Source organism: Ixodes scapularis, unplaced genomic scaffold (genome assembly GCF_016920785.2).
Source record: "Ixodes scapularis isolate PalLabHiFi unplaced genomic scaffold, ASM1692078v2 PGA_scaffold3__209_contigs__length_174095766, whole genome shotgun sequence".
In the NCBI taxonomy this organism is placed as follows: domain Eukaryota; kingdom Metazoa; phylum Arthropoda; class Arachnida; order Ixodida; family Ixodidae; genus Ixodes; species Ixodes scapularis.
Genome location: NW_024609868.1, coordinates 2536691 through 2552776, shown reverse-complemented (window position 1 = coordinate 2552776; position 16086 = coordinate 2536691). Strand labels below are relative to the sequence as shown.

The window sequence follows — 16086 nt, the reverse complement described above, 5'->3', positions numbered from 1 at the left end:
CGCGTTCTTTCAAGGATACCCTTAGAAATTACGGGATTCAACATGCAGCGGCCTCACCCTACCACCCTCAAACAAATGGTCTTGTCGAGCGCACCAACCGCACATTGGTCGATGTAATGGCAGCATTCGTCAACGCGTCCCACAAGAACTGGGACCAATACGTCTGCACAGCCGCGTTTGCACTAAACACGTCTCAACAAGAAACGACGAGTCAATCGCCATTTGAACTAGTCTACGGGAGACTCCCCACGCTTCCAGAGGAGACAGCAATCGAGATGACATGGACCCGCCGGGCAGAAGACTATGATGGTAACTTTTCCGCCCGATTAATCGAAGCAAGGGAAAGAGCTCGACTGGCCATCCTTCACAAGCAGTCGCTACATGCAGGGCGTCTAAGAAGAGTAAATGGGAGACCGTCGTTGAATCCGGGAGACTTAGTGCTTCTTCGAAGTCATTTCAGACGCCCACAGCAATCAGAGAAATTAATGCCAAGGTACTGCGGACCCTTTAAAATATGCAAACAGCTCGGTCCGGTAACATATCGCCTCGAGAAGCTTCGGACGCTACCTCAACCAGGTAGACACCGGACTCTCACTGCTCACGTTGGCCAACTGAAACTTTACGTAACGCGCGATGAACATGTTGCTTCTGTCCGAGACGGACAGCCCAGTGCACCGGAGGGGCGAGTGTAACGGTGAAGGTAGAAGAGGTGGACTAAGGGTAGAAGAAGACGAAGAAACGAGACTGGAACGGCGGTTTTTTGGTTTACCCGTAACAATATATATATATATATAAATAAAGAACAAGCTCGCACATTTGAAGTGACTGCGCTGCATCAGCAAGTTTAGGTTGAGTGTTTAGATACGCACCTTAGAGCACAACAGCCCGTAACTGTATGTTAGGGTATATTTTGGACGGCTTTTACAACCATGCCCGTCGGCTTCGACGTATAGAAGAAACTAACGTCAAGTTTAAAAGCACGCTGGACAGAATGCCAAGCAAAGCGATGTGCCTTGGCTGTCTGGCAACGGCCATTGGCGTAAAACCTGCCATTGTTTTAAGCCGTTAGTCATCGGCTTAAACGTCACGCCGGTGTTGGTGCAAAGTCAAACTTAAAGGGACACATACAGGGTATTTATGCACGCAAAGTTTTTTTATTTGTGCATGACACGTGAGAGCCCCACTACCCAGAACACGAATTGCGGCTCGAAATTCGTTTTCTTTCCACTCGAAAATCGCCGATCGAGCACTGGCCGGTTTCAATCGCGCTCACTCTCTTCTTGGTGGTCCCGTGCCGTTTTCTACGATTTAGAGTTAGACACAACCACCAAATTTATTTAAAGCCGTGGGTCATCGAAAGCACACGCTCAATATTAGAAAGGGAAAAAAAAAATTTTATACCGATTTTTTTTTTTTTTGTGACTTCTAAGAAACTGCAATTATGCTGATTGAAAAAAAAAAAAAAATTGCACATCGTTTTGGCAATTTTCTTCTCCATATTTCTCCCAGTCCAGTTACGGTTTCGGTTTCGAGCAATTGCATTTTTTGGCTTTTTTTCAAAATATACGTTACGCTGTAGCAAAATATTGATTGGGTAGTCTTCCTGCACCATAATAAACTGCCTGGTAAAAAATAAAAATAAAAATTTCGGGGGTGTTTTGTGTCCCTTATTAAGGGACACTGTGTCAATTAAAGTGATCGTTAAAAAGCGCCACTTTTTTAATGTCTCTCTCGTCACTGACATGTCTCAAGAAACTCGGGGCTTATTATGCTGAAGCTTCTCGCCTTGTGATTTGTTCTTTGGTGACATTACTGACATCTCATTGGCTCGGAGGGATAATGGGATGCTAGACACACACCCTGCGTTTCTTAAGATGTCGTCTTAAGCGTTACTCGCAGGCGTTCCACGCCTTGTCAAGAACAGTCGCGACATTCATATACCGCTTTTTAGGCATTACAGGAAGATCTGTCAGGTCGAAATTGGCGTGACAAAAGTCGCGCTTTATAAAAGCAGCTTTGACAGGTCACTAGAAATACGTGTTACATCATTAACCTAAAAGGCGGCTAATAACGCTAATAAAGCGTCGAGCTCTAATTCCACACACTAACTCGCCTTATTCTAACAAATCAATTTTCCTTGTGAATGTGGAAATTCTAAAATATATTCGTGGGCAATCCACTTCTTTTACGCAAAAGAAAAACGGATATTATGCCTGATCGGGCTGTAAGTGGTACATACATTAGCAGCTACTTTTGACAACTTCTGGTAGCAACTGAGACGACACATCTGGCAGCTAGAAGTTGCCGTGCAACATTTAGCGCGTCTGTGAGCTGCTCTTATTAATGACATCATAAAAATACTCGCAATATTAGTTAACGCAAGCTGGCGACTGTTCATCTTTACAATAGCGTTGCCGAGTTGTCGGTTTAATCATTTCTCGTACGTGCCTGCTCAGGTGATAGCTCCGTGGCGGATGCCTGAGTTCTACAACAGGTTCAAGGGCCGCCAGGACCTCTTTGAATACGCCAAGGTCAGTTGTTGCCTGTGCCTTTTAGCTGCCTTTACAGCCCGTCGGCGCCATTTTGACAGCGCTATGCGTCAAGACGTCGTCGATGGCGATGGTCTTACGTAACAAACACGTCAATCACGTAACATCTGCGTTTCTGTTGAGACGTAGTATACAGACCCGTGTCTCCTGGCTCCGCGGACCGCGTCACACGTGAGTGCCACAGCGTGCGCCTAGAGGCCGTACTGTTTCGCATTTCTGCCGAGAGGTGGCGGTGCACCTCAGCTGTTCTGCTCGTGGTTCTGATTCTGCTTTGCACGAGGGCGTCCGCGGCCCACGTCGACAGCGCGAGCTGCGTTCCCGTTATCTGTGAGTATTTTCAGGAATAGCATACAACATCTTTGTGGTTTTATTCGCGTCCCACTGATGTAAGCGAAGATCTAACGTTAACGCGGTCGTTGACTGTTGCGTACCGTTTTGTGAATCGGAACGGGGGAAACCAGTGGGTGTTGGGTTGCACAAATTTTCCACAACCGCGACCCAGGACGAATGGCTTAAGGTCATTAATCGCAAATGTGACTATCTTTTCATTTTGTTGAATTACTCGAGACTGGGGAGAGAAGCAAACATCAACCGTGGAAGAGAAAAAGGTGATGAGAGGACAAAGTCTCAAACTCGACTAAAAGTTTATTCAGTAAAGGGGTGCTTTGAGAGTATAGTGTCCTTTGTTCGGTGAATTCGTGTTAAATAATGGGGCGAAAGCAAACCATTACCCCGAGCATTTCGAGCACGCCTTAAACAGCTGAGTAAAGGCGCTCTGTTGGGACGGCGCAAAACTATCGGCCACATCAGGGGACAGCGCTCCGCATAGGCGCGCTCCAAGTGACGTGGTCGTGGATGGATGAATGGCTGATATTGGCTATGCCCTTTGTAACGGGCGGTAGCTTGCGCCACCTAGCATGAGAAAATGATTTCCTCCCTTACTTAAAAACCCAAATTCTTTCTCTCTACATCCCATGCAACTATCACTGGGCCGGGGAATGAACCACTAGGCTGATCTTTGGGGGATCGGACGAATACAAAAGAAAAAGAAAAAAGGAAAACGAACCCTCGCCTTCTCCCCCCGGCGAAGGAGGCGTCAATTTTCCTCTGGTCAACCTTGTTGGGGTTCTTTCTTAAACCTAGACCCACCGAGAGACAGGGTTCAGACTTTGGGCCGGAGCCACGCGGGAGGGAGTCCCAATTTTGCTCCGTCCTCCCTGTCTCCAGTTGTGCTAGTTGCTTTTACCAATTTCAGTTTTCCATTGTCTCCTTCCACCAGTGCTCTAACCTGCTGAATATTGAGGAGGTCTTGCTTTACAGCTCCCATGGACAAATTCGTACACACGATGATCATATATTCAACGGTGTTATAACCCTGGTTACTTTTAGTAAAGAACAACAAAAAGAGCTTCGTATATTTCTAAGCTTTCTTGTGTATGTCTATAAAAAGTGTAATTCTCAAACGAACATTACAAAAAAAAAAATCTGCCTCTCGCGTACTGTTGACACTTTCATTTTAGAAACACCACATCGATCTCCCAGTGACGCCAAGCGCTCCCTGGAGCATGGACGCCAACATCATGCACGTGAGGCGAGTACCTCTCTCTCTCTTTCTTCGCGCTGGTCTTAACTAAGGAGAACGACGCACAAGCAAGCACTTGCTTTCATTATTTGGGTACCGAAGGATACTGTACGCCATCGTCTTTTATGGATGTTTGTTTTCTATAGTCGATCTCACTTTGTTACGAACCAAGCGCCAAGAAGCGCCAAGACTACAAGCGCGAGTTTCTTACGGTACAGCAGATCGCGCTTCGGCTGCATGAACGCTACAGCGGGAGCGGATTGCTTTGATTGGTGCCGTCAAACCCACCCGCTCTCGTTCTCTTACAAAAGATATTTCAGGCTGTCTATAGAAATCCTATCCACATTTTAACGACGTACTGTTTCAACTTCCTATCCCATAACGTCGTATCGACGATTTTAAATAGACTTTCTATAGAATTTCCTTCAACCAAAGTCTATACCGGACAGATGATAGAAATGCTATATAATTTCTATCACCATGCCTCAATAGACTTCTGTCGCCATATTTCAATGGCACTTCTATAGACTAGCATCGTAAAGTGAAGGGTGCGCATAGCGGTGGAGCAGTCAACTCAACACTGCTGAATTACTGGTTGGCGTGTGTATTTGTGATGTCTCCGCATGTGTACATGGCAGGTGGCGAGTGCATGTTTTCATGAATGTATCGTGAGAAACCTAAATTTAATATATCACTATACGCTAATTTCCACAAAATCTACAGGAAAAAGCGACCAAAAAGCTATAGACAGTGGATAGAAAAGAGCATGAATTTTTTTTTAGAATATCTGTAGCCTATATACACTGTTTTCTATAGAAATTCTGTGGAAAGTGGATAAATATTGCGAGGGATTCTATTTTGAAACCTGCAGATGGTCTAGCTGGCCTCTTGCGGTGGGCCTTACAGCCTCGGTAACACTGCCAATAGATGATAGAAAGGACAGTGTGCACACGCTGTCCTTTCTATCATTTATTGGTGGCTGGAACGGTCCTAGCCGTTCCAGGCACCAAGCCGCCGGTGCACGCCAGGGGCCACCGCAACTAACCCCAAAGCTGGTTTTTGTACAAATTCGGAGTGACGGGTTAATGTTCTGTAATCTTGTAGAGGGAGAGTAGCGACGTCTGGGACATACAAAAGAGAGTCTCGGGTAGAGGGGAGTTCTTCCTCCCCGTCTTCTCTCCTGGTGGCCGGAGGCGAGACAGTTATCGTCACTACCTGTCAAGCTTCCTAGATTCGCATTACAAATGAGGCGTTAGCGACATCCACCGGGTGCTCTTTTCTAACCGTTTAATTCGTTTTAAAATTTCGTTTCTTCTTCAACGAGAAATTGGTGTGTCTGATGTGATGCTGCTTTCTGCAACACGAATAGACCAAGAAAAAAGTTCCGAAATTTCGTTGTAGTATCCCTTTAAGAAAACCCAGGGCCACGCGAGCCAACGAGATTAGCCGATAAGAACGAAACACGAAAGGTAATAGCAACGCCTTGCGATTCTTTATGAGCAATTTTCTTTCCGAATTAAAGAAAAGTAACTTCAAGGTAACGTACATTACATTTTTCTTGGTAACAATATTGTTAACCTTTTACTATTGAGGTATAGCGTATTAGCGGCGAGATGTTTCGGTGGCGCCCTCGTTCGGTTACCTTTCGTGACGTCATTACCTTGTGAACAACAAATTCGATGGTGTTTGTAATGGGCATGGTGGAAGCCTGAAATCATAGCGCTCTCAAAGCAACACTGCCAACACCGTCAAAACTGAAGTTCTTACATTCCTCTTATTTCCGTCGATGAGAAATAGAGTAAAATCGCAGTGGAAGGAGGGCCTAGACTTGCTCAAGGCTATCTCGAGCAAGGCCTGGGGTGCACAGGATGATCTCCTCCGGCGACTCGTCCGTACCCTCCTAATCTCGAAGGTAGTGTACGGACTGAACTACCTCCGCCTTACAAATACTCAAGAAACCACACTAGTAACCATGCTGAGAGCGGCCATGCGGGTCGTTACAGGGCTCCCCCGCTTCACACCGGTTGAACAGCTAGAAAGGACCGCTCAAATGAACACCATCCGTGAGATTGCCGAGGAGATGCGGATAAGCCAAGCTCAGCGGCTATCTCGCACTCCTCACGGGCGAATTATTCTTGCCTCGATTGGCCGTTCCGACCTAATTGACGGCCCACTCATGCCTACACCGACGCCACCTTGGGATGCAGAGGCAGTCACTCCCATCAAGCCCCTCCCAAGTCATCAAGGACCTGATCACCCTGGACGACGTGCTACACAAGTAGCCATCCACCGCGCTGAAGTCAGCAAGCTTGCCGCGCACGTGGATGTCTTCTACACGGACGCGGCGAGAGACAACAACGGCCGCACTGCGATTGCCTGGCATTCCCCTACACGCAAAGAGACGAACCACAAGCTTACCGCATGTACACGGAGCAGTTGCATGGCTGAACTTCTGGCAGTTTCGTTCGCCGTTGAAACAGCCACGAACATGCCACGAGCAGAAACTACAGAAACTCGAATATACACCGACTCCCAAGAGGCGATGCGTGCACTACAGCAGTTGAGCACATGCAACGTTACAGTTGCGCGCATCCGCGAACTGGTTCGTCAAGCCGCGGCTCGACAAACAATCACCATCGCGTGGATACCGGGCCACGCAGGCGTTCCAGGGAACGAGCGGGCGGACGGGGCCGCGAGGGCACTGCTACAGGCAAATACTCAGCCCTCACAAGGCCCGGTCCCCTCGCCCGTTCAACGGGACGTTCCACCTGACGAGGGCTTTGATCTAACGCAAAAGAAGAAGGAAGAACAAAGAGCACGAAAAGCGCGCCTTGCAGCGCTCCTACCTTCTAACCCCCACCCGATCCCTCGCGGGCTTCCACGATGGGAGCAAGTCGCACTACACAGGCTCCAGACTCGGACTATGGTGACTCCCTCTTGGCGTGCCAAGTTCTACAAGTCAACAGATGAGAATGACACAGGTCCTGACCCTGGATGTCCACACTGCGGTTTCCCTGCGACTTGCTACCATCTTGTATGGTCCTGTGAAGGGACGTCACTAGAACGGATAGCGGCAATTAACACCTTACCGCCGCACCTTAGACCAATGACCCTTCGGGAATGGACGCATCCGAGAACCTCAGCACCCGCAGAACGAGATCTCATCTTCGCATCAATCATCTCCTACCTCCGGTCCTCCGGGATCGGACGGTACGTCTAATCCATCACCATCCCATCACTACCCCTCTCCCACTCCCCCTTCCCCCATGCCACATGAGGTTCCATAGACCAGAGGCATGGAAATTAAATAAACGTTTCAATCAATCAATCCTTTGCTGACGTCATAAACAGCATTCGGCCAATTGTGGTAGGCCGACGACAGCGACGCTTTCGTTCGCTCACGTCGCCAATAGGCATCAAAGCGCAAAAAGCTTCCACATCCTGCCTTCATCGCAGGGGCTTCCCTTTCGGCGGGAGACCCTGCGGCAGAACAATCCAACTTCCCGCTTCGGAAAAGCTTAAACGTTCACTTATGCATAAAAAAAATAATAATAAACTGGATTTTTTGTGCATACCTGGTAGATTATTACGGTTTGTGACGTTACAAAATTGGCGGTGATTTCGCACTCGCCTTGATTCTTCCAATGATCCTGATGATTTTATTTTCTGCTATGTTTCAGCTACGAGTCTGGCATACTGGAGGATCCGTACCTCTCTGCTCCGGAAAGTCTCTATTCGATGACTACAGACCCCAAGGAAGCTCCGAATGATCCCGACACACTGGAAATCGAGTTCAAGAACGGTTGGTGCTTTTAGATCACGCAAACCTTTAGAGCGTACAACTTACCAGCGCCTTTGTCCGTGCTTAAAAAAAATATAACGAGAGAATGGTATAAATTAATAGAGGGGTCGGCATGCGGCGCCTGAGTTAGTGTCATGCGGTCCCCAACTCAACAACAGAAAAGACCCCCCCCCCCCCCCCCCTCTGCTCCCCCTTGTCTCTTCCTCACACAAACTCAAAGAGTGCACGGCAGTTTTCAGATCAAATGGGGCTATAGACGCGAACAGGGAGCACTTCGCGGCTTGCAGTTTGGCCAACCTCCGTGTCGGCTTCTTGACGACTTGGCCCGCCGCTTCAAAGAGGTTGCCAGCCCATGGATTAAAGTAGGGGATGTGCGACTCCATCTATTACTGTAAAGGACCATGACTGTCAGTGGAGTATTGTTACAAATGACACCAATATAACCCACGGTACCTTGTTTCTTCAAGTGTCTGAGAGTTGAAATTGGAAACACACGAATGATCCTGACTCTTCATTTGACGAACACACAGGCAAGCCGACCCAGGTTACTAACACTCGAACGCAGACCATCAAGGTGGAACCCCTGGAACTTTTCACCTACCTTAATGAGATAGGGTAAGCCGACACTTCAAAAACCTGATCTTGTCCGGGTCTGCCCGACAAATATTTGTTTTGCACTTGCGGGGTCACGCAGAAGTTAAGAATTATTCGATAAATTCAATCTGAGTAAAATTACACCTCGAACCCTAAAGACATTACCTTTTTCTCTAACAGGAGTTATAACTTAATGCTTAATGAAATCATTTTTTTTATTGCAGCATAGCATTTAACGTACAATTAAGACTACAAGTTGGGCTCGTTGGATCTGATGCAAACTAAGGTTTTACGCCAAAAAAGAAAAAAAGAAACAGGGGCAACAAGTACGAGACAACGCAAGAAAACACGAGTTGTCTCCCTTCTTTGTCCTTATGTTTTTTTTTTGGCGTAAAACTTCAGTGTGTAGTTATAACACCACCAGACATATTCGCATTTACCCGGCTTGTAACCAATAAACTACTCTGTGCGCCCTCAGGGTACTCGAGGCCTGTTACGAAACACGTAACATGCGTGTAACTGAGCTTTCTGTTCCTTACTCCGGTCCTTCGCCTGTGAAACGAAGGACTGAAGGGTCGGTTCGGCGCGCAGCTCCGATAATGTTTACTTCTCACTCCCACCCCTCGACAGCTATACTGCTTTTACACTGCCCCACAAATACTCGATTCTTTTAGTCAGTTTATACAATGAGAAAGGCAGTATCGGACCTCAAGGGTGATGCAGTCGCAGTGGCAAAACGACACCCACTCTCTCCGTTGAGACCAGCTGGTCGTTGGTCCGTGATACCGATTGTGATTGATGTTTCGAGTGAATACATCTAAGGACTTCCGGAGTGAGGGGACAATAGAGACTTTTCAAAAGCGTTCGTCATGTAGTGGCTATACTGCGCCAAATACCCGAGTCGGCCGTTCCTTGGACACGTATGAACACGAGGGTTAACAATTGCATCAACGTTCGGCGAGGGCTCATATCCAATCACACGCTTCATGCCCCAGAAATGGCGGCCGCCAATGTTGCTTGATCGAAAAGGGTCTATTCGGCCATCGCGGTATTACTGTTTGTGATTGCACGAATGCGCAAAGGCACACAGCACCCGCATCTATGCGGGGAGCAAGTCGTCTGCCTGTAGCGCAGGAATTGCGGTGACGTCAGAACGACGCCGAGCTCTGATTGGCTTCGATTGAAAGGATAGAGTGGGTAGACCTTAATGCTAGATGCCTCGAGGTCGACCCCCTATTTGTTTTCGATCAGCCAATAAATGCTCGGCGTTCTGACATGTGCGAGAAGCAGACGAACTTGCGCTTTGCACTGAAATTCCAGGAATGTGATTTGAACTCGCGATGCCTTAATCCCGCAGGGGGCGCCACGGTATCGGTCGTATCGACATCGTCGAAAACAGAGTGATCGGCATGAAGTCACGAGGTAAGCTCAATATTCGTGTTAAGCGATTGAGACGATCAAACGGAAAGCTCTGCTCGTACTTTTTTTTTTTTCGTCATTCTGCTCGCATCTCTGCCCAGCCCTGCTCTCTGGTTGATCCGAATGAAGCACGATCAATGGTTGTCGTTCAGAGTGAACAGCGGTGCAGCGTAGACTCGGTCCCTTCTGGGAATGTAGATATGTCACGTACCAATTGGCCTAAACTTAAAGCTTCGCTCGTTTTCAGGCGTCTACGAAACCCCGGCTGGAACCATCTTACACGCGGCCCATCTTGATCTTGAGGTTTTTACAATGGACAAGGTGCGTACGTTGCGCTGCATTCCCGTAAACTCGAAAACCTATTTGCCAGCCGCTTTTGCGACGCACTCCTGCACCAAGCATATTCGTGTGTTGTCGTCGTATACGCCAAACAATCAAACCCCGTTGCAGGAAGTCCGGAGGATAAAACGCGACCTGTCTTCGAAGTTTGCCGAGCAGGTGTACGGCGGTAAGTGGCCAAGTGTCCTGCCTGAGCCACCGGGAGATCATCTTCGGTTTACCCGATTTTGCTGGGTATTTGTTTTGTCCACTTGATTTCTCTTTTCTGATGTCATATCTGTGTAGCACTGCCAATCGCCGTACTCGGGCGAAGCAGCGCTGGATGATTTTGAAATTTATGAGCAAGTACCGCCAAGCTGGTACATGCTGGGACCATAGAGTTATTACAATAAACGCTAGAGGCTCAGCTGGCGCTAGTGTGCTGTTGCATTTTGAAGCAGACAGCAAGCAGTCAGAAATTGACTTCCGGTAATGCATTTCTATGGGAAAAAGCGAGTGCATTTTCTCTCTGCGCTCGATTATAAGAGCAAATATCACTAATAATTTGTACGTACTAGGCACATTGGAACATTTCTCAGTCACGCAGACGAAATAATTGGTCAGTTACACTATTTTTATTTCAAATTCGCGGTATGAAAAACGGTGTTAAAACCGCTTCGTACGTGTATTTATGTGCACTGTCGGACACTGTTAGCGCGAACACGGCGTCGACGCCTTTCAGCATTGGGGATATACGTGTCAAACGAAGGACATGTGGAAAACCAAGAGAGACGGCAAGAACTACGCAGTAACACTGGATAAGACTCCTTGTGCTTGCAGACGATCAAAATAAATATAAAGTAACGTAATATAGTCCGATTTGCGATAAAAAAGTACTGCTTTATTCTTTCTGCTCATGCATAGGCGTACCAACCGGGGGGGCAAGGGGGGCACTTGCCCCCCCAGTTCTCAGAGTGGGGGGGCAAGGCATGCGTTTTGCCCCCCCTGAAACGGCCGCCACTGGGCAGAGCAGACACAGGCCGGCGGCGCCCAAGGAATACCAAGGGCACTGCCCCTCGACCCGCGCGGGCATATTTTTAACGCGCAGGCGATACAAACCCTAGCAACGGTGCTCACGCACGCCGGATTGGCTGGTTTGTGGAGCCTTGCCCCACGAACAAGGCTACACGGTAACCTAACGGAATCCATCCGCGAGACATGGGCCGGACGGGCCGTCCAGACCAGGACGTAGGCCCTTACACAAAATAAAGTTTTGCTTGCTTGCTTGGAGATAGGCGCTGCCGCCGTCAACATAGGCAGCGGATGCAATGCGAGTTTCCGAAGAAGTAGCGTAACTTAGTGGTGAGATGTCTGCCTCATACGTGTCAGACCCGGGTTCTATTTATGGTGTGGGCCGGCTTACTTCTTTTTATTTTTTTTCTCGAACATTTTGTTTTCTCGAGGCATTTGGCGATATTTACATTTCTTTTTTACCATTAACACTAAAAAAACGAATGTTGTTGACGAAACATCGCTAAACTAAATCGTATCGACTCTACGGAAGTGCATGGGGGGCAGCGGGGCTTGGGTTGCCGACCGGACGCCGCAAAGCGGCGTGTACGGGGGGTGGGGGGGCTAGGTGGGTTAATAGATTTGTAATTAGCAGCCGCACACCGTCACCGCGAAGCGGCGTGAACGCAGGCGCGGGGGTGGGTTAACGCGCTTCGAGTGATACACGAGCAGCCCATCCGGCGTGAGCGTCGTTGTTAGGGGTTCTATCGCCTGCACCGTAAAAGGAGCAGTGTGTGCACCCCCTGTAGTGGGCAAGATTTCCTACATTGGAGAGAAGCGGGGATAAGCCCTTTCTTCAAATGCGTCAAGTCTCCTTGAGCTTCGGAATACAAAGAAACGCCACTATTCGGAGCTAATCCCACAGTTACTCGACCTCTCTTGCGTCGTGTCTGTTCGCTCCCCGCGCCTCGTAGCAGTGTTGTTGCAGTGGGGGGGCTCGTTAAAATGTTGGGGTTTTTTGGACTATCTAAATCACTTTCTTCCTTCCCATCCCCCCCTTTTCTACTCCGCATGCTTCCCCCTCTGCAAATATCAGCTGACCTTCCGACATCTTTTCTGTGTTGATAGGCAAAACAACCACTAAAATTAGAAAGTAATTTGTAATTTGAGTGGAAGTCACTCGGAAAAGTAGTTAAAGTAAACTACGAATTACTAGAATATAAATGTAATGTAAACGTAAAAGACTGGGAATTACCCTTCCCACCTTTTGGTCAGATGGAAGGCACCTTTGAGATAAGGACTGAATAAAGATAAGTTTTAAATACTCACTCGAAATAACACTGGTGTTTCTTTTAAATTTTAGAGTTGATGTTATCGGTTCCAGCGGACGAAGTAAGTTTTAGTTTATCAATCAATGTTATAATACCGGCGGAGTTAACGTTAATAGGATGCATGCGCTCGTAAAGCTTTTCAGGGAGAGTGGGGACGGAGTCCAAGCACTCGTTAGTAAACACTGATGAAAAATATTCGTTAAACACAGAACTGTCATGGTCGACGTTGCACATCCGACCATTCCTAACTCTCCCCATCTTCCTAAACGTCCGTGTGTGTCCGAACACCAGAAACCGGAATTTTAAAGGTTAAAAACGGCACGTTGCGAATATGGAACGCGCACTTTCATGCAAAGCTGACGTCAAGTGACTTAAATCGAAAAACATGCATATTTACAATATTGTTATCTCTTCTGGTGAAGGCTCAGCAACCGCTGCATCCGTTTTCGCGCACGAAACGGCGACTACCAGAGAAAGTAAGAACGCAGTGATTGCCTTTATTTTAACAATGTAAACACACTTGCAGGCGTGCGCTGATGAAGCCTCAAAATCAAAGCTCTCGTAGTGTGATTCGTGACTGTGCCGGCTACTACCCAACCTCGTTGTCACGCCACTTTCTGGAAGCATACACCAAAATTACAAGTAAACACACAAAAGCGACATCGATACAATTATCTTCTAGAATATCACCTTATTTAGTCATAACTCTTTCAATAGGCACTACAAGTTGTATTTATTTTAAGAAGAAGAAGCAAAATTTTTTTCGTGAGAAAAAACAAAATATCAATGTTAAGTCTGGTAACGTTGTAATTTTGACGAATCATTGCCAAATCTTTAGAAAAGTTGGACAAAAGTTGCGCCGAATTTTCGATTTGGGGGGGGGGGGGGGGGGAGAGGGTCTGGTTTGCCCCCCCACTCAAAAACAAGTTGGTACGCCACTGTGCTCATGAATATGTGCGAAGATGCTAGTTCTGTGTTGAAATTATCCCCCGCACGCTCCAAAACTTTGCAAATAGGGTGAAGCCAGAGAACGGTGCGCGATAAAAACAGCCAAACATAGGAAATAATAAGAAAACACACCTTTCGTAGCCCGCGTACTTTCTTCTTTACGTTTCGAACGTTTTTCTAACCACTCGTAAAGATGCACGACGGGGTCATTTTCATATAGTGAGAGGACAGGCATATTAGCAAGATATATAAGCACCAACGGAATGCTGGCGAACTTTGAACACTCTCTACATTCCTTTCGATCGTTATTTTGCTTAGAATCTTCGCTCGTTTCTACATACCTGTCATGGAACAGGGGTTTGGGACTGAAATATAGCGAAGTTTAGCATCGTTCGTTCGTAAAGAAAAAACGCCGTAACTGAAGCAATTACACTTTCACAATATTAATGAAGGTACATACTACCCGGTACAACCGAAATAACAAAAGTTATTCATGTTATTTTCCGGCAACGAGACAAAATTCACGCGCGTTTTCCCATAGGAATACACAGGAAGACTGGAAAAGTAGACTGCATGCTGTCTGCTTCAATTTGCAACCGGAAGTCCCGTAGACACTAGCGCCAGCTGAGCCTCTAGCGTTTATTGTAATAACTCTATGGCTGGGACACACTTGAGTCAAAAATGACGGAGCGTCGCCGCCAATTTTGTTTGTCGCGGCGGGGCGGCGCCTGCATCTACAGTAGACCAATGGAAGCGTGCTCGCAAACGGCGGCGCGTCACCCGCAGCCACAACACATTAGTATTGGCGACGTGAGCGATCGAAAGCGTCGCTGTGGTCGGCCCACTACAATTGGCCGAATGCTGACTATGACGTCAGCAAAGGATGTCTCATCGGCGGAAATAAGAGGAATGTCAGAACTTCAATTTGGACGGTGTTGGCAGCGTTGCTTTGAGAGCGCTATGATTTTAGGCTTCCAGAATGCTTATTACAAACACTATCGAGCTTGCTGTTCACAAAATAATGACGTCACGTAAGGTAACCGAACGAGGGCGCCACCGAAACATCTCGTCGCTAATAGGAACGTGCGCCTCTGGATGTGGGATGCGCCATTAGCCAAAAAATGGCGACGCGTCGCCGGAATCCAGTAGGAGCACCCGCGGCACGATCAAGTGATGGCGATACTTGGATAAGTCAAGATATCCAGCGATTTAACGACGCCGCGACAACAGCGACACCTGTGTCCGCTAGCCTTCCTCGCTAACTAAAAACTGCAACTCATAGTGTGGGCGAAAGAGGAACGGTAAACAATGACAGTCAAAAGAAAAAACGTGCTTTTTTTTTTTTCTTTTTTAAAAATTCATTAATTTTTATCACATGATTTGCGGGGAGGTGGGACGGAGGAAAAGGCCTTCCGAGAGGCAGCTTGAAGAGCCCTTCAAAAAAAAAAAAAAAAAAGAAAGAAAATGTGGACATTCATCAAAGGCCATATCTAAGCAATGGATGCAAGCATAAGCTAATTTCACAAAAAAATAATACTTAATATATGGTTTAAAGGGACACTGACAGAGTATTTATTAAAACTTTGGTTTGGGCTAGTTGGTCCATGGTATGTATAAGGTTTAAAAGTATTTATGCTCGCCAAGGTTTTTAGTTGTACGTGACATATGGGAGCCCAACTGCCCAGAACAGAATTTGCGGCTCGAAATTCGGTTTCTTTCGGCCCGAAAACCGCCGAACAAGAACTGGCCGGTTTGAGTCGCGCTCAATCTCTTTTCCATGGTCACGGGCCGTTTTCTGAGGTTTAGACACGGTCCTGGGTCATTTAAGGCACGCAGTCAATATTAAAAATAGAATAAAAATATGAAGCCCTTTTTTGTGGCTTCCAAAAAGCTGCAAATATGTTGATTGAAAAAAAAAAAAAAAATGTTGCACAGACAACCGGAAGCATTCTCTGCGTTCACTGCGTAATTCTCAACATGGCGCCTCGTTTCGTGTATCGTGGGACTGGCGGATGGCAGCGGACGACCGGGCGTGGGACCTCTACTTCAGAAGTGTCGTTCGCGGTACCGGCGAATTCTGTTTTCCTTAGAAAGAGAAATGTTTGACCGATCAAAAGAATTCGTATTCATCCCTTGCGACCCACCCGATCAGCAAGCCGATTGCACGAAGACGTGGCCGAGCCGTCTTCCCTTCTCGTGGCTGAAGACATCGCTCGCGCAAACCGTATAGCACGAAGTGCGTACTTCGAGTTGAATATGCACGCGTACGGTTTCTTTACTAGGTGCGAATGTGGCCAATGCGTGGTGCTGCCAAACCTCGACCCGGGAGTGCTTTTGCTGGAGGAAATTCAGCAGCAAACTCTACAGTCGACCGGCTGCATTATTACGAAGAGTTGCCCCAGTAGCTCAGTGGAAAAATCTCCGCTTCACACGTAGCGGGCACGGGTTCAATCTCTAGTGTGGGCGTACCTTTCCATTTATTTTTTCAAACATTTTGCGATGTTTACATTTCTTTTTTTACAATTATCGCTG

The 16086-nt window shown here is 47.3% G+C and overlaps 1 protein-coding gene across 1 annotated transcript in view; it reads left to right on the top strand.

Annotated features, from left to right (window-relative positions):
* The window catches only part of LOC8026793 (argininosuccinate synthase), a 35935-nt gene that overhangs the window by 9212 nt on the left and 10637 nt on the right, over positions 1–16086 (top strand). The window contains exons 4-10 of the mRNA XM_029985092.3: positions 2457–2531; positions 4070–4140; positions 7812–7933; positions 8464–8548; positions 9885–9949; positions 10194–10267; positions 10397–10454. Coding sequence (XP_029840952.2) covers positions 2457–2531; positions 4070–4140; positions 7812–7933; positions 8464–8548; positions 9885–9949; positions 10194–10267; positions 10397–10454 — 550 coding nt within the window. The remainder of the gene's footprint in view (positions 1–2456; positions 2532–4069; positions 4141–7811; positions 7934–8463; positions 8549–9884; positions 9950–10193; positions 10268–10396; positions 10455–16086) is intronic.